Below are 25,621 nucleotides of genomic sequence, written 5' to 3'. Positions count from 1 at the left end.
GGTCAAATGGATAAAACAGTTCACAAAGTTGTGGAGGAGAAGAATGCATTAAAAAGCAAAATTGGCCAGATGGAAAAAAAAGATAAAAAATCTCTGAGGAGAACAAATCCTTCAGACAAAGAATAGAATTCAGGGAGATTGATGAATTTACTAGAAATCAGGAATCAATACTTCAAAACCAAAAAAATGAAAAATTAGAAGAAAATGTGAAAAATCTCATTGAAAAAACAGCTGATATGGAAAACAGACTTAGGAAAGATAATTTAAAAAATTATTGGAATACCTGAAAGTCATGATCAGGAAAAGAGCCTTGACATCATTTTCAAAGAATTACTACAGGAAAATTGCCCTGATATTCTAGAAGCAGAGTGCAAAATAGAAATTGAGAGAATCCACCAATCCCCCCGAGAAAGAGATCCCAAAAAACCAACCCCTAGGAATATTATAGTCAAGTTCCAGAACTCCCAAGTCAAAGAGAAAATATTACAAGAAGCCAGAAGGACACAATTCAAATATCGTGGAGCTGCAGTCAGGATTGCACAGGACTTAGCAGCAACTACATTGGAAGCTCATAGGGCTTGGAATACAATATGCCCGAAGGCAAAAGAGCTTAGAATGCAGCCAAGAATGAACTACCCAGCAAAAATGAATGTCCTCTTCCAGGGAAAAAAGATGGACTTTCAATGAACCAGGGGAATTTCAAATGTTCCTGTTGGAATGGCCAGAGCTGAACAGAAGGTTTGATCATCAAATACAGGACTCAGGTGAAGCATAGAGATTGGAGGAGAAGGGGAAAATATGAGGGACTTAATGAGGATGAACTGCATGTATTCCTGTATAGAAAAGTGACATTGATAATACTCATATGAACCTTCTCAGTTAATAGAGCAGGTAGAGGGAGCTTTTATAGTTGAAGCACAAGAGAAAGCAGAATTCAAAGATAAAACATGGTGTAAAAATGGAGTCAATAGAAAAAAAAGGGAAATGTAATGGGAGAAAGAAAAAGGAGAAGGAGAATAGGCCAAGATATTTCATATAATAAGATTTTTCTTTATTACAATGAGCTATTGCAATGATATGGAAGGGGGGAAGGCAAGGGGGAATCTTCGCTCTCATCAGAGGTGGCTAGGAGAGGAAACAGCATATATACTCAATGTGGTATAGGCATCTGGAGTAAGAAGGAGAGAGGGGGGACAGGGGGAAGGGGGGGATGTGAATAAAGGAGAGGATGGACCATGGGTGGAGAGGGGTCAGATATAACACATTTTCTTTTTTACTTCTTGCAAGGGACTGGGATTGGATGGCCTGTCCTGGACCATAGGGCCAGGTGGATGCTGGGCCTAAGGGGTGGTATGAGGGCTCAGATCCTCTTGGCCCCAGAGCTGGGGATCTCTGTCTGCTGTACCACTCAGCTACCCTACAGTAGAGTCAGAGTGAAAAGAGAAAGAAAATATAGTGCATGATAGTGGAGAAATAAGAAAGGAGGGAGTTGTGATCAACAATGGCAATGGTGGAAAAATATGGAAGTAACTTTTGCCATGGACTTATCATAAAGAATGTGATTCACCCGTGACAGAGTTGGTGTTGGAACAAAGACTCAAGCACATTTTTTATTATTATTATTTTTTTGTTGGGTTGCAGGGAAAATGGGTCTGGGTGGCCTGCCTGGGGCCATATAGCAAGGTGATTGTTGGGTGTCTGAGCCTGGATTTGGACCCAGGTGCTCCTGGCTCAAGGACCAATGCTCTGTCTGCCACCCAGCCACCCCTACTATTATTACTATTTTATTTTATTTTGGGTCTTTTTTTCTTTTTTTTTTTTTTTTGGTTTTTGCAGGGCAGTGGGGTTCGGGTGACTTGCATGTCACACAGCCGGGTGATTGTTGGGTGTACGAGGCTGGATGTGGGCTCGGGTGTTCATGGCTGCAGGGCTGGTGCTCTGTCCATTGCGCTACCTGGCCATACCTACAATTATTACAATTATTTTTGTTATTTTAATTTTTTCTCTCCCCTTTACTATCGCTCAAGGAAGTCTGTATTTATTTGGGGGGAGGGGGTATTTCATTGACTCTTAAACAAGAATATTTTATTAATGTAAAAAAACATTATTTGTACAAATGAGAATAAATATTAAATAAAATAAAAAATAAATTTAAAAAATTATCCTTGCTTCAGCCCTGAACTTTGTGAGAAGGTTTCAAATTTATCCCATTATGGATAACACTTGATCTTGGGCTTAGATAGATAATAATTGTTGAGGAAAGGCTTAATTTATTCTTGCGCTTTCTAGTTTTTTTAGTAGGAATGAATTTTGTATTTTGTCAGTTTTTCAGCATCTACTGATATAGTGATATAGTTTTATTCATGTGTAATCAGTTATGCTGATATTCTTCCCAATATTTAACCAGCCATGCAATCCTGGTGTAAATTCCACCTGGTCCTAGTACATGATCTTTATGGTATATTGCTGTAATTTCCTTGCTAGTATTATATTTAAAATTTTTGCAATCATCAAGAAAATTGGTTTATTGTTTTTATTCTCTGTTTTTGTTCTTCCTGGTTTAGGCATGAGCCCCATATTTATGTCATGAAAAGGAATTGGTAGGATAACTTCTTTGCCTATTTTTTTCAAGTAGTTTATTTAGTGTTGAAATTAATTGTTCCTTAAATGTTTGATGAAATTATATAGTCCTAAGGACTATTTCCTAGGGAGCTCATTGATGGCTTATTCAGTTAACTATATTTTAAAAGGGTTATTTAAATATTCACTTTTCTTTTCTGGTAGTCTGGGCAATTTATATTTTTGTAAACATGTGTTCATTTGATTTAGTCAGTTTTATTGTCATATAATTGTTTATAACTCATATTGCTTTGATGTCATCTTCATTAGTGATGTAGTCATTCATTTTTGATAATAGTAATTTGGTTTTCTTTGTTTTAATCAAATTAATCAATATTTTATATATATTATTAGTTTTTTTCAGTAAAACTAACTCCTGGGGCAACTAGGTAGTGCAGTAGATAGAGCACTGGCCTTGGAATCAGGAGTACCTGAGTTCACATCTGGCCTCAGACATGTAATAATTACCTAGCCATGTGGCCTTGGGCAAGCCACTTAACCCCATTGCCTTGCAAAAACTAAAAAACAAAAAACAAAAAACTAACTCCTAATTTAACTTATTAGTCCATTTTTTTTTGTCTTGAGCTGTTTTTTTCAAATCAATTCCTTACTGTCTTTGAATTGAGAGCTCACAAAGTAGCTGCTGCTTCTCTCTCTACCATCTAATCCTATCATTGGTGTTTCATCCTTGTGGACTCTGAGCCAGCTTCCATCCATGTGTCACAGATTTTTCCTTCTCCCTTTTCATCTTGTAAGTTGTGTTATTCCGGCAGAGTATCTAACCCTGACTGTTTGTGTGTGTGTGTGTGTGTGTGTGTGTGTGTGTGTGTGTGTGTACATATATATATTTTAAAAGTTGTTTGGAGTAGAATGTTGGGAGATGAGTACCTTTTCTACTTTCCATCTTGTCTTTGCCTATAGAAGCTCCTAATTTGCTCTTAATCAACAAACAATGCTGTGTATATGTAGACAGACAGATAGATCGATAGATAGATAGTGTTATGGATACTATAGAAGGTATATTTTTGTCTGAAGTGTTCCAGAGATCACTTGAGGTATCATTTTGAAATATGAATGTACAGTTTTAAGAACACATAGTTAAAACTGAACCTAGTTTATGTTTTTTCTAGTTGAATTACTGAGAATTAGGAAAGCAATGAAATGCCCCATTAAATGTTGCAGCTGACTTTCTTCTAACCTTGACCCCTGGACATGACAGTGTTGGTACCTTGGTATAATCAAGTAGAATAAAACTCATCTTCAAAAGCCTTTATGGTCTTCAGATTATATATAACTGAAAAAATTAATGAATATTTCTTTTAAATAATAGAATATGATACTAACAAAAGCAAAATTAATATAATCAAATAGGAATTGCATTAATTTCAAGAGTTCAGGTGTGTAAAGGATTTTAAAAATTATGTTCATTTAATAAAGACTGATGCTCACTAATTTCTTAGCCACTTGGAATATCATTTTGTTTTTCTTTATAGGCATAATTTTCTTCTAGTTATCCAATGTTGGTCAAATGAATATGAGTACACATAACAAAATGATACATTACAAAAGTGGAGAGTTGGGTTTTGAATTTAGAGAAGCTTGAAAGGAGTTTAATACTATCTATGTAACTTTGTATAAGTCATTTCCTTACTCTGAGCCTCTGTTTCTTAGTCAAATAAGGAAGCTAAATAAACTTCAAAATCACTCCTAGTTTTAAATCTTGTCAAAGAAATAAAGAAAGGAACAGCTTGGTGAATCATTCATCCAAGTAGACAATATTTTCTCTTACAAATGCCTTCTGTTCACCAATGGTTGGGTTGATTTCTTTGCTTAATAACAGAATGAGTTTGCGCATATATGTGTGTGTGTGTGTGTGTGTGTGTGTGTACACATATATAATATATAACACATACATATATACATATGCATATATTTGCACAAATATATACAAATACACAAATGTAAACACAAATATTTAAGATTATGTTGTGTAATATCACAACTTGAATTTTAATTTTTAATTGACATTTAAATTGAAATGAAACCCCCTTTCACTTATTTGTAAAAAAAAAAAAGAAAAAGAATTGGTTACTTAACAGAGTGTAGGTAGAAATAGTTCCTTGTCAAAGAATGATTTGAAACAGACACATTGCTTAGTTATTATAGGAATTATTTATTATTATTATTATTGTTATTATTATTTTATTAATTATAATAAAGATTTTGTATTATTAAGACTGAGGTCTATATTGCTTTATGCCTCCAGCCTTACTCCAATCACCTCCCCAAAAAACCCAGTCAAAGTGACTTTTCTATAAAATTTATTTCTCTCAGCATATTGAGATCAACATATTTAAGCATTTTATTGCACTGTAAGGAGTTAGAGTGGAGAGATGGAGTCAATAAGACTTCACTTTAGATCCTGCCTCAAGAAAAGCCACATACTAACTATGTGATCCTGTGCAAGTCAATTATTCCCTCTTAGGTTTTGTTTCCTCAGCTATAAATTAAAGTTAATATAGTCCCTGCTTTACAGGCTTATTGTGAAAATTAAATGATATGATATGTATAAAATACTTTGTAAACCTTAAATTGCTAGGTTAATATTGATTATTATCATTTCCTTGAACATTTGTTTCTTGAGTATCACCCATCTTTTGAGTCAGATCCTAATATAATACTGAGACTCCAGCTCCTATTCTTTTGTATTCTCTTTGCTGTCTAGCTTTACTGAGAAGTATAGAGAAGGTTAAAATATTTTTTTATTATGCTTTTTTAATAAAATATGTATTGAATGATTTTCTCTTTTGTTAGTCTCTCCATACATCTTATGATACATTTTTTCACCCATGCTTTCACCTAGAATAGTACTCATCTTTGATTATTATCTACTCAATAAATATTTATCAAGAAACTATTATGCAAGTATGCAAGACAATATGCAAGTATGCAGAGAGATCAGAATAGAAATGTGTAACATGCACTCTCCCTGTGACTGAGAATATTTTTGGAGATACACGGTATGAATACATACAGACAAAAATAATGAGATAAGATATAATAAAGGATTGTATTGAGAAAAAACAAGAAGAGCTCTGGGAATTCAAAGTAGAGAGACAATTGTAGGCTAGCAACATGAACTTATCCTTGGAGAAACAAGAAACTTAAATAATGTTATGAGAACATGAATTAGCCATCTGACCCAATTCTTACCAGTTCTGATCCTTTTCTCAGTTGTATATGGATTTGCAAAGACCTTTTGAAAATTTGATGAAGGTATGCTAGCATGTTGATGATCCCACATATAATGTTTGTTTTAAGATATTTGTGTATGTGTACATATACATATATATGTATATATAGACATATCTATGCATATATAATTGTAAAATAAATCACAGCTAGCAACAGTTGGAGTTTAATGATAGAACTTGAATTTTTTAAATATAAATTCTGTAATCTCATTATTTATTACATTACATATAGTGGAAAATCAATAAAAATTTTAAATAAATGATACCCAATATGGGATAGATAATTATATATCCTTGGGATATTAAAAATAGATAATTAAATAGTTGTTATTTTGTCCATGTTTCTCCTTGTCCTGGATGATAATAAATAATAAAATATTTTTTATAAGAAGCACAATGCGATCTTTGAACTTCTTTAGTACCTTAGAACCCAGAAGGGCATAAGTCATAATTCTATATAATTCTGGTGGTACTGTTTATTGTGCTCCTTTGTCTGCTTTTAAGTTAATATCTGATTTTAGGTATTAGTTGTATCCCTGTTAAGTTTATTACCTTATCAGCTTCTTGTTAGAGGTAACCATACATCTTTTTATTTTGGAACTCTTAACTTAATGAAAGAGTATATTTGAAGAAGATTCATGAATCAATTCAAGAATTAAAATAATTTTTTCATTATTTAAGGACAGATAATTTTTAGGATTTTTTTTATATTTTTATATACTTAGTGTTCTACAAACAGAAGGCACTCAATAAATGTTTCTTGAGCCAGGTAAGTTTGCTATCAAGTAATCCGCTGCCTTTGTCTATCCTGTTGTTTTTTTCCCACTATAAATAGCTGAGTCATTCATGAAATGCATTTTTCATTTCTAGAATGGAAATATGGTGTTTTTTGATTCTCCTTTCACTTGACTTTTCTTTAGAATTTACCTTGCTTGACCTATTGGGAGCAGATCTCTACCAACAACTTCTTTTCTCTATTTCAATTTCTGTTTGAACAAGCTGACTTTTGACCAGTTTTGGCGAGAATTTACTTGTGGTCAGATATATTTCCATGTCATAGAATCTTGTAAGGCAGGCGATACATATCTTGTCTGTCATTTTTACTATTTGACCTATTCTGTATTTTTTTCTCATCATAACCTGACTCAATACAACTGCTATCATTGATCATGTGTAGAGATCTTCATTTGCACAAAGTCATAAAGAAGATTCCCTAAAAAAAAAAAGTTTTCATATTATGACCATAGGCTAACTAGTCTTTGCTTTCTAATGCTCCTTCAAAATATTCTCTTTTCTCCAAGGATTATGCTTCCTCTTCTATCAGGATATGAGTAAAGAAAATCCTATGCATTGTAACTCAGAAATTATTATATTATCCTTGGATCCTATTAGGGACTAGATCAAATTGAGAGTGATTCCTAGGCTATCGAAGATCTGATCAGAATATCAGAAATGATAGAAATTGTTCTCACTATATGACAATATCCTATGTTCTTCAGCTTACATCATAGACTATCTTCTTTCACTGAACAATAGTAGAGAAAAAATATTTACTTTTGCTTTCTCATTTTTAGGTCAGATGTAGCCTTTACTCCTCTGAGCAATAATGTTCAGTCTACCACTCTATACCTCTATATTTAATTGGATTGTCTTGATGCTAACATCATCTAGTCTTAATTAGACTTCATGAAATTAGAGATGGCCAATATTTATTTACTTGAAACTGTATATACATATACATATATATATATATATGTATGTATGTATGTATGTATGTGTGTGTGTGTATGTGTGTGTGTGTGTGTGTGTATTTATTATTCTGGCTTATAGTCATAGCACAGTTCTGGTCCCTTTACCATTTGGAGACCACCAACCAATTATAGAAAGAAAAGATATGTCAGTATCCTACTGTTTTGTAGAATTTGTAGGTGCTCTGAGAGGAGAAGAAAAACTGCATAGAAACAGTGCTAGCAATTTTAATTCTTTGCCTTCAAAGAGCTTTTGTAAGTATTTTAAGTGTGTGTGTTCCATTGTGCTAAGTACCAAGGGAATGGCAAAGAAATTATGCCATAGTCTTTATTTTCTTGGGGCTCTCATTCAAGTTCACAAGATAAAATTACAGCAACAATAGCATTAATAGTCAATAACGTATCACTTTAAAGTTTGCAAAGTACTTTATATTCAGTAATATAGTTGATTCTCATAACAGTTTTGATGGGAAGGTATGACTATTCTTCCCTTTTAGATAAGGAAGAAGATTTAGAAGAGGTATTGATTTGCCTATGGTTACACAGCTAGTAAATGTCAAATCATGAGCCTTCATGAATTCAAGTCAAAAAATTGTCACTTTGGATCCGTGTTGTTTAGTTGTTTATACTTGCGTCCATTTCCTCATGACCCCATTTGAAGTTTTCTAGGCAAAGATGCTGGATTGGATTGCCATTCCCTTCTCCAGCTGATTTTACAGATGAGGAGATGACAGAGGCCAAAGTGACTTGCCCGAGGTGTCACAAATAGTAAGTTGGCTGAGAGCAGATTTGAATTTAGTAACAGTCTTCTTGACTTCAGATCCTGTACTTATTCCAGCCTACCACCTAAATGCCCTGGAACTATGATATGTCACAAAAAATAAAAAAAATAAAGATTCAAAGAATTTTTTAAAAATTATGAGCATTTCCTTGAGTAATATGGTTGTTCCCTGTTTATCTCATTACATTGTTTGTTATATATCTGATATGTATGATAAACTGGGCAGCTAGGTAGTATAATGGATAGCATGCCATGCCTGAAGTCAGGAAGACTTGAGTTTAAATCTGGCCTCAGACAGTTGTGAGTTGTATGATCTTGGGCAAGTCAGTTAATCCTGTTTGCCTCAGTTTCCTCATCTGTAAAATGTATTGGAAAAGGAAATGGCAAAAAACTCCAATTTCTTTGTCAGTAAAACCCCAAATGAGATTATAAAGAAGTAGACATGACTGAACAACAACAAATATAATATTTTCATTTTTACCATTTTTATTTTTCCTGCTTCTCATCTGAAACACTGAATTGCCATAATTCACCAGGGTCTGTCAACTGTATTCAAAAAATATATTTTTTATTATTGACAACAAAAAGATATTTGCACTGCTGCCATCCAATTATTTCTTTCAGCAAATGGTCAGAGAGAGAAAAGACTATCTTTTCTTTGAAGAGACCCTCCGTTTTTGATTCTCTTCTGATAAATAACAGAATGAATTCAGGGCTGTTTAATGTTTTCCATTTGTTTAACTGGTTATTTAGTACTTTATCCAAAACAAAAGTCAAGTCATTTAGAAAACATGAAAAAGTTCAATCATAAGCTAAGGGAATTTTTTATACAGTTTTTTTTAGTATTTCCTTAGTTGCAGTCTTTTTCTCTGCCTCTCTTTTACAGCCAGGGAAATGAGAGTTTTTTTATATTACCAGCAGATAAGCAAGCGTATTATGTGCATCAAAGTTCTAGTAAATGTGTATATGTCTTAAGGTCAAAGCTAAAGGTTCTCATATTTGCATATTTATGGGCAGCTTATTATTCATGTTGAAGTTATGTCTACAAATCATGAAGTGAAGCCATGATTTGACACTTATTGGGTTAATGTGATCAATGGAGACAGCCAGTCCCAATAATTCAGGTGCCAAAATTCATTGAATTGTCCTCTTTAGCTTTTTATGATGATCAAATTAACTGCACAGCTACCAACTTTAAAAGCTCTGTTTTGCTTTTCACCACAGACCCAGTATCTCTGCCCTTTATTCATTCATAAGCTTTATTAAGTCACTGAGCAGAATTGAAAATGTATTTAATGTGGAATTCCAAGGAAGAGTTCCTGTTGCTGCTTCAGTAAATGATTTTGGCTTAACTGTAGGTGACATGTTGTTCCCTGAGTCACAGCTGAATCATGCCCCTGGGTAGTATTGATGTCACCTTGCTTACAGCTTTCAAATGAAACGTAAAATGCATTTTAGAATCCCCCATGGTTCCTCAAAGTTTCGAGGTGCTGTCTATTTTTTAAAAAATGAACTATATACATTTCAAACTGTCATTGTAGGTTTCCTCCCCAGTTCCTTTCTTTTCAGCAGAAATAAACACTTCCCTTTATTCAGTGTATCTTTCCAAGAAAAGTAAATACCTTCATTTCATTCCAGTGGTCTCTTTAAGAATTTATGTATTCTTAGGATCTGAATCACCTACAGATCATAATGGATGATGATACAATGATTCTATTATAGTTACTAGAGCAAGACTAGGAAGAAAAAAGGCCCTGTGAGAAATATTTCTCTACAACCACCCTTATTTTCTTTTGCTAAGGAAAGGTGATGTAGCTCCTTAATTATTTCCAAGTTTATTGAACCCTGGTATGGAAAAGCACATTTGCTTGAAAGAATGAATGCTCAAACATCATCTTATTATTCTCTTTTGTGGAATCATTATAGTGTCTACTGCAGGTGTGTGACATACTGGATGATGCAATATTTATACTATGAGGAGTTTATATATACATATATATGTATTCATACTACATATACATATAAATAGACATATATTCATAGATATTATATATAGAAAGAGGGCTTATTAATTAAAAAATAGTTCTGTATTCAAAAGTGTTCTGTATTAGGATATCCAGTACCACCATTAATATTTTCCTTGGCATTCTAGTTATAGTAGTAAGACAAAAAAAAGAAATCTAAGGAATTAAGAATAGGCAATGAGAAAACAGAATTTTCACTCAGCAAACTTTCATTCGCTGCAAATGATATGATGGTATATACTTGGAGAATCAATTAAATAATGGTTGAAACAAAGTCTAATTATTTAGGTTACAAAAGGTTTTCTTTTGCAATATAGCTAATATGGAAACATTTTGTATGATTCTACTTCTATAATCTATAGCAAATTTTTTACGTTCTCAAAGAAGGGTTAGAGAAGGAAGGGAGAGAGAAAACATTCAAAATTAAAAATAACCTTTATTTTTGTACCCCTGACAAAAATTTCACCACTTTTAAAGACAATTCATTCTTTTTTTAGTTGTTGTCTTTAAGTCATTTAAAAGTTCTTCCTTATACTGAAAATACATATTTCCCCCCCATAATTTGTACCCATTAATGCTAGTTCTAATCTTTGCCATAAAATGGAATAAGACCAATATCTATTCCTTGGTATAACTCCCCACCTACCCTAGTCTCCTCTCTTCTAGGGTAAGCACCACTAGTTTTATATTTCCATAGCATTATATCATAGTTCTTTGTAATCTCATGCTATTGGTTGTCATGTTTTATACTTGTATTTTAAAATTATTATTATTTCATCATTTTCAAGTATAAAGCATAGAAGAGTTTATAAATATACTCCTGAAATGTAGCACCTAGAATAACTTACATTCTTACTGTACCCTAAAGTTTGGAAAACATTTTTCTTGCAACTGAATGCAAAGTTTTAGCAGTAGAGGATTGAGACAAGGAGACTTGGCATCAGAAAGGATTTGTTTTTGAATCTAGTAGATGTGCGACTAAAGACAGATCATTTAACTTCCACCAACCTTGGATCCCTTCTCTGTACAATGGGGACAATAATCCTTGACTTTTAGGTTGTTGACGATCCAATGAGGCAATGTGGAGAAAGCGTTTTGTAAGCATAAAGGATCTATATATCTATCAGGTGTTTTAATGATGCCATCTAAATGAGGCAAAAAATTGTAGTTCTATCACTTCTGTTTTTTCTAGAGTTTGTTTCCTTTAATATAATTTAAGTTGGTGTTATGTCATCTTATAACTCTGCTTTTAGTTCACTAAGATGCATGACTCTGTAGTCCATGAACTTTCATCTCACTACATCTCTCCAATGGTCTATATAGGCAATGGATATTTTTAAATAAAGTGTTAAAATATTTTAAAATTTAAGTTCACTCTTTAAATATAGATTTACTTCTATTTTAGATTAGTCTCATCTCTCTTTCATATCACCATTTATAGAGAATTTCAAAAGGTAAGGTTCCCCAAACTAGTTTGAGTCTTTATTAGTAAACATTTAAAAGATAACTTTAGAAACCAATTTTGGTTAAGTATAGATATGCAGTTCTCCTTTTCAACCATGAGATGACAGTTTTTTGATATGGTGACATATGTGTCTTTATGTGTGTTTCAGGGTTAGATGAAAGTACTTTGACTATGTTTAGAAATAAAAAAAAACTGAGGAATGTTTAGATGAGTATAGGGAGAAATGAAGTATATATGTTTTCAAATATTACTGGAAGAATTTTAGAATTTTATATACACTCTTAGGGTTCAAAGTCCTCAGAAGTCATCTGAAGTCAGAAGACCTGGGTATTATATCTTGCCTTTAGTGCTGACTATCTGTGTGATCTTGAATAACCTCAATCCCCTCCTCCACAAAATGAGAAATGATGGAAAGAAGTTAGACTAAATGGCTCTTGAGGTCCCTTTCTGCTTTAAATCTGTGCTCCATTATTTAGTCTAATTCCTACCAAAGTCATGCTAATTATTATTGTTATTTATACATTAATAATAATGTTAGCTTAAATTTCCAGAATTCTTAATAATTTGCAAAGTACAGGTAGATTGGTGATTAAGAATTATTTAAAAATGGGTAACTATATAGCACAAAATACTATAACATTTCTGTTAACCCAGCTACACCACTACTGGATATGCACTCCCCCCCAAATAAAATTAAAAGGAAATAGATACAAACACACATACATACATGTATATATTCATATATGTAAATATATAGTGTTGGCAAAGAATTGGAAATTGAGGAAATGTCCAATTGGGGAGTAATTGAACAAGTTATGGTATATGAATATGATGGAATATTGTTGTGCTCTAAGAAGTGTTGAGCAGGATACTTTCAGAAAAAAAATCTTGGAAAACAAATGAATTAATGCAAAGTGAAATAGGAAAAAACCAGGAGAACATTGCGCATAGAAGCAACAATATTGAATGGTGATCAACTTTGAATAACTTCACTATTGTCAGCAATGCAATGATCCCAGACAATTCTGAATGATTTATGATGAAAAATTCGATCCATATTCAGAAAAAAAATATTGAAGTTTCAATGCAGTTTGAGGCATAATTTTTTAACTTTCTAATTCTTGGGAGGGAGGTTAGGTCTGCATTTTCTTTTGCAATACAACTAATATGGAAACATTTGGTATGACTGTACATGTGCAATCTATAGCAAATTCCTTGCTTTCTCAAAGAAGGGTTGGAGAAGGAAGAGGGAAAATTTTGCTCTCAACAATTAAAAAAAGTTAAAGAAAATTTTACTTGTAATTGAAATAAATAAAAAACTAGCATTATTATGAAAAAATAAAATATAAATAAAATAAAGTAGCACTTTTTTCTTATGAACCTTATTAAAATAGGGAATTTTTTCAGTGAAAAGCAAAAATGTATGCTATATTAGTTTAATTTGTTATCTTTGAAGTTCTGGTCTTGCTGATCCTCACAGCTGGTCCCTTCTTCAAGTCTCTGGTATTTCTTCTTGTGATGTTAACAAGTAGCAGTGGATCTTAATTGAGAGTACTTCTCTGTTCTCAGTAATGCCAATCAATCAAGTACTCAAATATGCATGGTTTTTGGAAAAACTAATTTCTCTATTATAATTCTCCTTAAAGTGTTGTCCACCTGATTTGAATAGACCCAAGAGAGTTCCATACTTCAATAAATGTGTACAATTTTCTCCCACATCTTTGGGTCTAGGACATGAATCAGCATTATAAGATACCACATGTTCACTTTGCTTTTCCCTCATTATCATTTTCTTCTTCCAATTAACCTTCAATCCATTTAGGTAAATTATTAGCCTCCAAACAACTTGACATCCAAAAGCTGCATATCAATTTAAATATTTGCAGTCACTTCCTAATTCTGATTTTGTAACCTGCTAGAAGAGTCACTAGTACAATGTGTAAGCAATTGAAATGATATTGTTTTCTCCATGTTGTTCTATGCTTTTACTCCTTTTTTTAAATTAAATATTTTCTCCTCATTGCAACCTCATTGTAAGAAATGTGTATGGTCAAGTAAAACAGATTCTCTTATGGTCCATATTTTTAAAACATACCTCCTCCTGCACCCTGATATACATCACATCTTTTTTTTTTCATGGTGTGTATAGCATGAATCATCACAGGTTTTCTGGAATCATAAATGGATATTACATTATTCTTTAGTATTTAGTATTTAGATCAGTATTCTTTAAATTTTCAAAATTATTTACTTTCACATTTATTATTATTGTATTCTTTATTTTGTTTCTACTTATTTCATTCTTCATAATTCTTTTGTTCTTCCAACTTTATTCTGCATTAGTTCATACAAATCTTTATGTATTCTTTGAAATTAATCTTTTTCATTTCTCATAGCATAATAACATTACATGATATTCATATTCCACAGTTTGTCCTGTAATTCCCCTAATCATGGATATTCCCTTCATTTTCAGGGTTTTTTAAAAGTTGCTACTAAAAAGAGCTACTATAAATATTATTTTGTAATATAAGCAATTTTCTTTTTTCTTAATTTTTTGGGGGTAAAGGACAGGCAATTGTATAATATTGTTCTGTAGAATTCTACATTGTTTTTCAGAATGATTGTGTTCATTCGCAGATCTATCAGCAGTATATGACTGTCCCAACTTTCCCATAGCTTCCCCCACAGCTATTTTATTTTATTTTTTGATTGCTTTGTCGATCTAATGGGGTCAAAGGTAGAACGTCAGAATTGCCTTACTTTGAACTTCTCTAATTGTTAGTGATTTGGAATATATTTTTATATGGTTATATTCAGCCTCGTGTTTTATTATTTTATTATTATATTTTATTATTTATTATTTTATTATTATTATAGCCCCCAGATAAGAATCATCATATTTATTGCTCATCCAACATTAACCAATTTATAAAATCAGAAAATATAAACAGATAATTTTCAGATGAAGAAATTAAAGATATCTATCTTCATATGAAAAAATCCTCTAAATCAAATTGATTAGAAAAATGCAAATTAAAACAACTCAGAGCATTTATCAGATTCACAGATGCCAGAAAAGGAAAATTTGAAGTATTGGAGGAGAGGCAAAAAAATTGGTACACTAATTGCACTCTTGGTAGACTTGTGAATTAATCTAATAATTCAGGAGAACAATTTGGCATTACATCCAAAAGTCATTAAAATTATGTGTGCCTTTTGACTTAGAAATACCAGTTCTAGGTCTGAATCCCAAAGGAATCAGAAAAATAGGAAAAGGAGCTATTTGTACTAACATTTATAGCAACTTTCGATGGCGGCAAAGAATAGGAAATGGAAGAGATGTCGCTCAATTGGGGAATAACTGAACAAGTTGTGATCTATCTGGTATTTGATTGGGATAGAATACCTTTGTGCTAAAGGAAATGATAAGCAGGATTCTTTCAGAAAAAAACCTGGAAAGACTTACATGAATTGATGCAAAATGAAGTTAGCAGTATCAGGATAATATACACAGAAGTTGCAATATAGCATAATGTTTAACTGTGAATAATTACTGTTTTCCTCAATACAGTATTCCAAGACAATTCTGAAGGGATTATGATGAAAAATTCTATCCACTTCCAGACAAAGAGCTGATAGAATCAGAATAAAAATTTAATTATACTTTTTCAGAAGTTTCTTTTATTGTTCTTTCTTTTTTGTCTGTTTTCTTCATATATTATGAGATTATTATGAAATTATAAAAATGTTTAGCATGATGGCACATGCAATCTGTAACAAATTGTTTGTCTTCTCAAGAGGAGAGGGAGAAAATTTTTATCTCAAAATTTTTAAAAATGAATTTTTAAAAATTTCAATAAATGTTTGATCATCCAGAATGTTATGAAAGTTCTATCTTATTTTACCACTTTTGGTCACTTTAAAATTCTTGACTTTTCAGTAAATTTCCTGTATTTTGAACCCCTGGAGAAAATCAGCTGCTATAAGACTTAGTGATTATTTCATCATATCATTATTAAGATTATGCAAAGTACTTACGTTCTGTTCTTATGTTGTTTTCTATTTTTTAAAGCAATTGAATGTTAGTTGCAATAAATATAACCCAGATTTAGAACTGATCCTTTTTTAAGGTTTTTATTCAGTTTCGTATCTGATAAAGCTACCTTATGTTCTTTAGATAAGAACGCAGTCTGGAGTTCTTTGACATGTTTTTCATTTACTTCTTTTGAATGCATCATGCCTTAAATGTATTTATTTATATCAATTATACCATTTTTGTGAGTAATTGATATTTGATAATGATTTTCATTATTGTATTTGTCCCTAACATTATTTCTTCCCTGTATCCAAATTGTTTCCATGTTGGTAAAATATGTCAAGTTTCTGGGTCTTGCTGTTGTTATGCCATCTGTGCCATCTGTTCCAAGTGTGCATGGTTCTCATTTTGGTAGCATTTTCTTCCTTCCCTTCTCTCTGTCTTATTGCTATTTCTCATTGTTCTCCTCTTTCAGCACCCAATTGATGGTTTATTAGTTGTTGGGTTTGTCATTTTATTCCCTGCTGTTTCCTAGCAGGGAGTATTCTAATTATGGTAGAAAGTGCGCATTTATTTGATAAATACTTTGTTTTTCAAAACGTAAAGGACAGTGAAATTTTCTACCAAGAATATATACCAGCCACTTCCAGACTGAATGCTTGATCAGAATGATCAGTCTCTCCAGATGTAGCTTCATGAGCTTAAGTGCTTTTTTTCATTTTTGTTTTATGTACTAGAACAAATGTACTAGAACAAATTCTCCAGTTGAAAAGGCTATAGAATGTTTTGATGGGTAAATATAATGACACAGCAAGATGCTGTGATGTGCTTTTCAGAAATTTATTTGCATCATTAGCATAAACAGTGCTTATTTACTAATTATTTTAAGTCATTATCATAGAGATTCTTTCTCACTAGCATTTTCAATCTGATGTTAGACTTCAGTATCTAATATATCAGTATCTAAGAGCTCAAAGTCTTACCTGGTACATCTTTTACTCATTTACTACCAGCCTTGCCAACATGCCTCCTCTTTGAGAACCTATCAAGGAAGGGTGTTTAGTTAGCAATAGTTTTATAATTAGAAACATCCTTTTCTCCTTTAATTCCATTTTCAAAAGCTTTCTTCATCAGATTGATCATTTTGTTAAAAACAAAACAACTCTCAAAAATAAAAAGGTTAACATCAGAAATCTGATATAGTGTTAGAACGGGAAGAACTTAAATATCATTTTCTCTATCTTATCCTCCTTCCTCTTTATACAGATTAGAAATTAAGGACAAGAGGTTAGGTGCTGCATCCACAGTTATATTGTCAGTGAAATATGAAGTCAAGAATTTAACTCAGCCCTTGAGATTCTTAATGCAGTTTCTTTATTATAACACTTACTTACAGTTTATATGAAAGAAAAAGGAAGAAGAGTTGCTACTTAGAATTAAGAAAATTAGGTGTACCAACAGAATGAAAAAACTACTGGATCTTTGGTCATCAACATGCTGGATTATCATTGTTTTTGAAACATTTGCAGAAATACAGCAATATCAGGACACATCTAGGAGCGAACTTCTTTGGCATCAAAGTTGTCAGAGAAACATATTTATGTAGTACTGGGAGTTTCTTTTTACTAGGCTTATCTTATTATCATGAATGTTGATTTCTATGGTGTTGCATGTTATCTGATTTTCAGACTTTACTACTTAAAAAATGAACAATCCTTCTGTATGAAGTTCAGTTCTGGGGTGACTAGTCAGTCAGTGCATACTTTTGCCAGGCTATATGCTAAGCACTTGTGCTAGTATTTTTCCCTTTGTCGAAAGTTTAATGACCATAGGTTTGCAAAGGAAGAAGAAAGGGAGGGGTATCATCAGAGAGGAGTACTTCCCAAAGTGCTGGGAGACTAAATTTATTGTAGGTCCACAATGGAAGATGATAGCCAAAATAATTTACAGGATATAGCAATAGATATAATTTTATAATAATTTAAGGCTTATGAAGTGCTTAACATAGGATAAATCATTTAATCCTCACAACAATCTTATAATTTAGGTGCTGTTATTATCCGCATTGTACAGATGAGGAAATTAAGGCTAATATATGGTTAAACAAGCTGCCCAAGATTACGCAGTATCTCAAGCAGCATTTACACTTATGCCTTCCTAATTTCAAGTTGATTATTTTAATCACATTTAGAAAAGCACAGCATTCAAAAACAAGGAAGGTTGCTCCCCTTCTACTAGCAGTAGCTAGACTGTATCAAAAATATCCTGCTTCTTTTTATACATAACATTTTAGGGAAAGTATGAGCAAGATGAAGATCATTCTGGATATTGAGGGGGACCAAAACCAGGAAATATGATGATCAGTTATAATAACTAAGGAAGAGACTAAGAATACATGGATGCTGTCTTCAAGGGTTTCAATGGCTGTTATCACATGGATGAATTTTACTTGTTTGGCTTGGTCACAAAGACTAGACCTAGTAAACAGTGGATGGAAGACAATTGAAATCGAATTTGAACTCAGTGAAAGAAAAAACTTTTTCAAAATTAGAGCTGCTCACAAGTGAAATGGATTACCTCAGGATATAATACAATGATGATGATGATGGTGATAGTACATGGTTCTTTAAAACTGCAATGCACTTCATGAATATGATCTCATTTTGTCCTTACAGCAACGCGAGAGTATAGTTATTATTATTATTATTATCATTATTATCTCCATTTTACAGATGAGGAAACTGAGGCAAACAGTGTTTAAGTAACTTGCCCAGATATAAATAATTAATAAGTGGCTGAGCCTGACTTTGACCTCAGATGTATCTCATTCCAGGTCTAACTCTCTATCTGCTGTGCCCTGCTGCATTTCCCTTTATCATTACTTGTATGACCACTTGTTACAGATGTTTGGAGATGAGATCTTTCTTTAGATATAAGTTAGACTAGATTTATTTTGAGTTTCTCCAAATTTTAAAATTTTGTGAAAATTGATATAATGGGAATATGTGCAGTTGCACAAGATATATATATATATACACACATGCAAGGAGGAAAGGATTTTTGTCAGGTTGGGAATATGAAGAAGGATTTTTTGAGTTGGTGTGTGATCAGCAGAACTTTCTTCATCATTCATTTATCCATTTACCCTCTATTTAGTAATGTGTGTGTATCTTTCAAACCCCTTTCTTTAATATTTTTGGTATTGTTTTCTACTTAGTCATGATTGATACCCAAGTTTAAAAGAGGAGAGAGGTGCTCAATTCAGTTTTCCAACCACCATGACCACTCCCTCTTATTTGAATTTCTTTCCTTTCTCATCTTCCTTGTCTTTAGTTCCAACTATATGCTACCTCTTCTTTAAATCTATGCCTTTTTTAAAGCTAGAATAGGATGATAATCTTGAATAATTTATTATTATGTAGCTGATACAGGTTAAGTAGCTAGCACTCTCCCATTTCTTTAATCAAAACTGGAAAATGTAACTCCCCCCAAGTTCCTTGCAGCTACGTGTCTTCTAGTTTTTAAATCAATAGTATTCACAGGAGTTTCTCTCCTCCCAAAGGAATGGGGACTAGACATTTGATTTCAATATTTTATGGAATTCTAGTTGAATATCATCTGTCAATGTAGAATACCTTCTCTTCTGCTAAAAGTCTTAAAAAGATGCTTATGATGTTGATAGGTTAAATATCATACAATGAATAGATAGAAACAGGATTTGAACACAAGTATGTCTGATTTTGAGCACAGTGCTACATTGTGTCTCACAGAAATTATAAAGAAATGAATCGTTTTTAACTTAGCCTTTTCTTTGGAATTGTCAATAGCTATAAATATATAGAGCTGAGAGCTCCATCAACCAATTTGGTTCTTTTATCTGGAGCTCTGACACAATGAACAGGAATAAATATTGACTCTGAAGAATGGGGTTTCTTGATTTATGAAGCTTTTTGACTTCTTGGTTGGTAAAGATTTTTGGTACTTGTGGATTTTTTTGTTGGAAGTTAGCAAAATTATTACATAGTACTTGGAGTCTTGTCATGAGAAATGTAGTTTCCCAGTAACATATGAAGTTTTTTAATGTACTGAGATTGTATGGGATGGTTATTTTTTAAGTAACTTGTGCAAAATGCTGGACTAGCTATTGTGAAGAACACAAATATGAATAAGATTCAGTCACTGCTCTCATTCTAGTCTAGAAAGGAAGATAAGAAATATCTTCAGATAACTATAATACCTAGTAGCAGAATGTGTTTTTTTATCAGGAAAAACAAAAAAAAAGTGCTATAGGAATTCAGAGGAAGTAAACATTGCTTTTATCTGAGGCGAAAAAAATGACATTTGAACTAAATCTTGAAGGACAAATGATTCTAACAGGATATCCTTTTGAAAGGGTAGCTGGAAGAAGCCCAGTATCTGAAAATTATTTCATATGTTTCAATGCATAAGTGAAAATAACAATTATCTTTTTCAAACATGATAGTTTTCAAAGGAATGACCAAGGGAAAATATAATCATATGTATGTATGTTCTGTGTGTGTGTATATGTGAACACTCAATTTTAAAAATTTTGAGTTCCAAATTTTCTTCCTCCCTTCCCTCCCCTACTCACTGAGAAGACAAGCAATTTGAATTCTACGTGTGAAGTCATGCAAAACATGTTTAAATATTGTCTGTGTTGCAAAAAAAACCCCAAAACCCACAACATAATAAATTCTGCTCCAACTCCTTTTTTAATTCACTATCTTTTTCATATTTGTGTTTTGGTAAATAACTTATTGTTGGTCTCTAATCCATTCTGCTGTCTGCTTCTGTCTTATGGGTAAATTCATTCCATTTAAATTCTCAGTTATGATTAACTGTTCATCTCCCTCCAACCTATTTTCTTCTGTTTATCTTTCTCTTTTTAGCCTCTTCTTTCCTCTAAAATCTATGTTGCTTCTGACTATTGCCTTCCTTTGTCTTCCCTCCCTTTCCTTTGTCTACTTCCCTTCCTACTTTCTTTTTGGATAAGAGAGAATTCTATATCCACTTGAGTATGTGTCTGTATATATTTTACCTTTTTGAACCAATTAAGATGAGAGTGAGAGTCAACAATTGCCTCCCCACCATATTCTCCTACACTGTAAAAGCTTTTTCATCGTATGCCTCTTTTAAATAATTTCCTTCATTCTTTCTCTCTTCCCATTTTTCTCTTTTCCCATTTCTTGGCTATTTTTATATTATCCCAACATAATCAGCTCATTTGTATACCTTCTTTCTGTGTAGAAGGTTTCAAACTGAATAATGATAAAGTTCTTAAAAGTTATCTTCCCATAGAGATAAGTAAACAGTTTAATCTTATTGATAAAATTCCTGAGAATTTTAATTTGGAAATGATTGGTGGAATCTTTCTATTTCTATTTTTATCCTCTCATTCTAGGTTTTCAGAGCTGTATTCTTTGGTTTATTTCTTGATGTAAGACTCTTTGATCCGGGCTTTCAAGTGGTTCAATCATTTGAAATTATCTCTATTTTATCTGTTTCCAGATCATTTGTTTAGTTTTGTGCTTCCAAAGTGGTGAGATCTGGGTGAGGTGTGATCACTTATTGCCATGTCTGTACTATGGTACCTACTTAGAAAGGGTCTCTGATTCCTTGAGATTGCATTCCATATCAGGACCCTAAAGGAAACTGTTCCTTCTTGACCTAAAGTGGCCCTGTCTGACCCAAGGGGGAGTTATAGACAATACATTTTCCAAAAAGTCTCTGTCCCTGAATCTAGTACTGGCACAGAAGTCCCTTATATTCCATTTCTAGGTCCCCTTTACTTCCTCTGAAATGAGAACTACTGAAGCTGCTGCTGGTCTAGTCCTATCACTGGTATTTTGGTATTTTACCCGTGTCACAAATCCCTCTCTTTTTTTTTACGGTTTTTGCAAGGCAAATGGGGTTCAGTGGCTTGCCCAAGGCCATACAGCTAGGTAATTATTTAGTGTCTGAGCCTGGATTTGAACCCAGGTACTCCTGACTCCAAGGCTGGTGCTTTATCCACTGCACCACCTAGCCACCCCACAAATCCCTCTTTTCAACCTCCTAATTTCTCTTGGCCTAAAATAATGTCCACCTTGACCTTGTTGGCTCCATCACTCAAGAATTCAATTTGAGATATTATTTTAAAGTTGCTCAGAGGGGAATGTTAGGAGAGCTCAACTGCTTCTTTATTCTGCCAATATTGGCTCTTACTCTTCTAAATCTCAGAATAGTTTTTGAAAGAATACTTCCCTAATTTCACACTAATCTGGCATGAGTGTGAATGTAATGACAGATTATAAAAGACAAGGCCAAGAATTGTTAAAAATTAATGCAGAGGGGATCCATGGCAGTAGGAAAGTATGATTTTGACTTGAGAAGTAATGATTAATCAAGTTTGATTGGACAGTAAAGAAAGTGAAGGAGAATTTATGGGAGATAAACCTCAAAAGGCAAATCTGGATGAGATCAAATGAGAAGGAGTCTGGTTTTGAGGAAAGAAATCTTCCTGAATTCTACTACCATCGACATTTGTCTTTCATCTCTTCTACAATAAGATTCAGGCAGTTGCTCCATTCAATAATACTCTAAGAAATGCTCCATAATAGACTGCATTTTTGCGATAATAGTTTGGTGAATGAAAAACATTGATTTTATTAGTAATCATACCTGAATTATAGAAATCCAAATGAATTGTGAGAACAATAATGCTAAAGGCATGACCATCTTAAGTTCTATCTCATTGTCATATCAAACAGGTATTATATATAAATTTGTCTGTAGGCAGGTATCAAGTTCAAGATCCATTCAATAATCTTGTGACAATTTTAAAATTCATCCCAAGTGTTTTGCTTGACCTAGTCATTTCTATAATGCAAAAAAGAAGCATACAGTTTCCACTCTGAGATCACTGATTAATATTGGAAGGAAAAATGCCATATTGGAAAAGTATTTTTTGATCATCAAAGTTCTGTTTGAAAGGGAAAGACATAATTCCATTGGTTTTGTGGTTCAACATTTTAGAAATGATTCTTCCTAAAAAACTATTTTGGGGAAAATGCTCACTTTTTTTTTTCCTCCCTTCCAATTTCTTGGCCAGTGTTTGTTAGGTTCAACTCCAGCCATGGTTTCCCAGTGGAGGTCGATGCAGATACCAGCATCTTCCAGCTCAAGGAGGTGGTTGCTAAGCGACAGGGGGTTCCAGCTGACCAGTTGCATGTGATTTTTGCAGGGAAGGAGCTTAGGAATGACTTGACACTGCAGGTAAGTCTCCCCTTGTGGATTCGTTGCTGGGATATTGCCAGCCCCACTGCTCCCGCCTCTCATGCTGCCAATCTGACATTCATGCCTGAGATCTAATAGAATAAATAGTGCCTGGGGATTCCTTGAACTTTACTCCACACTGCTTCATTAATTCTGACCTTCTTAATTATGCATTAAAACAGCAAGCAGGAAGGATAGGAAGAACGAATATGAGTAAGAGAGAGAATACATGAGCTGTGCTTAGTGAATAAATGTTTACTGACTACAGGAGCAAGCTATGCACAATTTCTGTGTCTGTTCAATTTCTACCTTACTTATTCCATTTGAATCTTAATGAAGAAGGATGTGAATAAATTGTTCCAGATCAAACTGCTCAGTCAACATCTCATGAAATTTCTAACCCAATTGTGACCCCTGGAGGATAGGGACAGGCTCCTGCCCATTTTATGAGTGGAGGGCTTGTTGAAGGACTCATTCATTCACCACAGTCAATGAGACTTGAGATCCTCACACTTGTAGTCTGAATTCAGGTGAGCCAAGGGAGATTTGGGCACAGCCAGGTTTGTTTGTGAATTTCACTTCTATTAGTTTCATTATTTCTTGAGACTGGTCACAGAAACCATGAAAAGAGAGAAACTTAGGTTGTCATTGATGTGATACCCAACTTCTATCCATGGTATTGAAAAACTCTTTTTTTTCCTCTCTTTTCCCTTGCCCTTATAGTTCATTTCAAAGTCAGTCTTGTTAGTTCTGAGGCTTGGGTCCCAGGAACAGCCAATAACCAGAAACACAAAGATCACTTTGAGAGAGATTTAGAGATTGGTAAATAGTAGATATTTAGTATAAAAGGTTTTAGAGTCTAAATGCATTCTGCAGGTGGTTTAGCCCCTCCCTCCTCCTTTTTTTCTTTTTTCTTTCTTAACCATTGCAGATTAATTGACACTCAAGTATACAGCTGTTGGGGGGGGTGATGGGGAGGAGGATACTGCAGAGCACAGAAGGGCTGCTGTGTCTGGTTGCACAACCTCTCCTGGTATTGATATCCTATCACTGCCTCTTCTCACTTATGATATTTATTGCTTTGTAAGATGCTTTAGGGAGTTAGGGTACACAATAGAAACTATAGAAATGCAAATCATTCTTGTCATTCTCTGGTGCCTCTCCTGCTGCTACTGTTGATGTACATATTCATTGTGCACAAACTGCTGTGCTTAGCTTTTAGGCAATTTGTTTTTATCAGGAAAAGTGTATGTGCTTTAAAAAAAGTGTTACATGTCTTTCTAGCCAGTGGACTAAAAATAATTTTCTGCTATATATGCCAGGCCCTGAAATATAAGGACCTTTTTTTTCCAACCTAGTGATCATAAAATAATTATCTAAGCCAACTGTTTTTCTGTAGCCAGATTTTTCAAGTGTTAGTAACTGTCAACTTGTTGCAGAGTGAATAAACAACCTTATTCAGGCTAATGATGTAAAATAGTAATCAGTTCATTTTATCTTAATATACTTGATTCTAAATAGATCCTGGTAATTGGGTTTGGAATGTTCAAACATGTATTATTAATTTAGGAATTTCACCCCCGCCCCACAAAAACAGGACCTATTTTACTCCCTCCAAAAAAGTTACCAGAAGGTTGAATCAGGGCACAAAAATGTACTGTGAGAGATTAGAAAAGGAATGTCCTTGAGGTGAAAGGGTTGGAAAAAATCCTGGCTATGAATTTAAGATAGTATTATTACTATTTTGGTAATCTTAAATTTTAAGAAAAGGATTGAGACATTTGAGGGTAAGACTGTCTCAGAAACATAAAATTTAAACAACAGAATCAAATTCATTTCAGAAGAGGTTTAAGGGGATACCAAGACATTTGAACCAACATTTGAACATTTTAGAGTATTTAAAAAAATTTTAAACCAATCATTTCAGAAATTTTTATCATATCATCATTAACGTAACTAGCATTTTTTATATAGTACATTTTTATAAGCTAGTGTTAAGTACTTTACAAATATTATCTGATTGGATCCTTGCAACAATGCTGGAAGGTAGATGCTACTAAACCCATGAAACCTGAGTTTCCTTATTCCTACAGATGTAGCTGCCTAAAATAAGTAAATTGTATTCTGGACCATTTTTTTAAAGTCATCCCATTTATTTCTCCCAGCATGTGATTTGGTATTCAAAGTGAGTATATGGCTAAAAGGGCTAGATAGCACACTATTAGGCCTTAATTTTTTTTAATAGTGATTGCAGTAGAAATCCTAACTCCAATTTCACTTTCAGGGTAACACTTTTCAGATTCTATTTTTATTGAGGTAGTCTTCCTCCTAGCTTTGGATATGATATCAAATTGGGTAGATTTTCTGTGTGTTTGAACACCTTTATTGTAGGCCTATAATTTAAGGAAAGAAAGTC

The 25,621-nt window shown here is 33.2% G+C and overlaps 1 protein-coding gene across 4 annotated transcripts in view; it reads left to right on the top strand.

The window, feature by feature from the left end:
• Positions 1–25,621, top strand: part of PRKN (parkin RBR E3 ubiquitin protein ligase) — a 2,033,074-nt gene that overhangs the window by 385,223 nt on the left and 1,622,230 nt on the right. For all 4 annotated transcript variants that reach the window (XM_074187997.1, XM_074187995.1, XM_074187996.1 and 1 more), the window contains exon 2: positions 23,042–23,205. In XM_074187997.1, the coding sequence (XP_074044098.1) occupies positions 23,042–23,205 (164 nt within the window). The remainder of the gene's footprint in view (positions 1–23,041; positions 23,206–25,621) is intronic.

This window comes from Macrotis lagotis, chromosome 5 (assembly GCF_037893015.1).
Source record: "Macrotis lagotis isolate mMagLag1 chromosome 5, bilby.v1.9.chrom.fasta, whole genome shotgun sequence".
Classification (NCBI taxonomy): Eukaryota; Metazoa; Chordata; class Mammalia; order Peramelemorphia; family Peramelidae; genus Macrotis; species Macrotis lagotis.
This window is presented reverse-complemented; position numbering and strand designations above follow the sequence as displayed.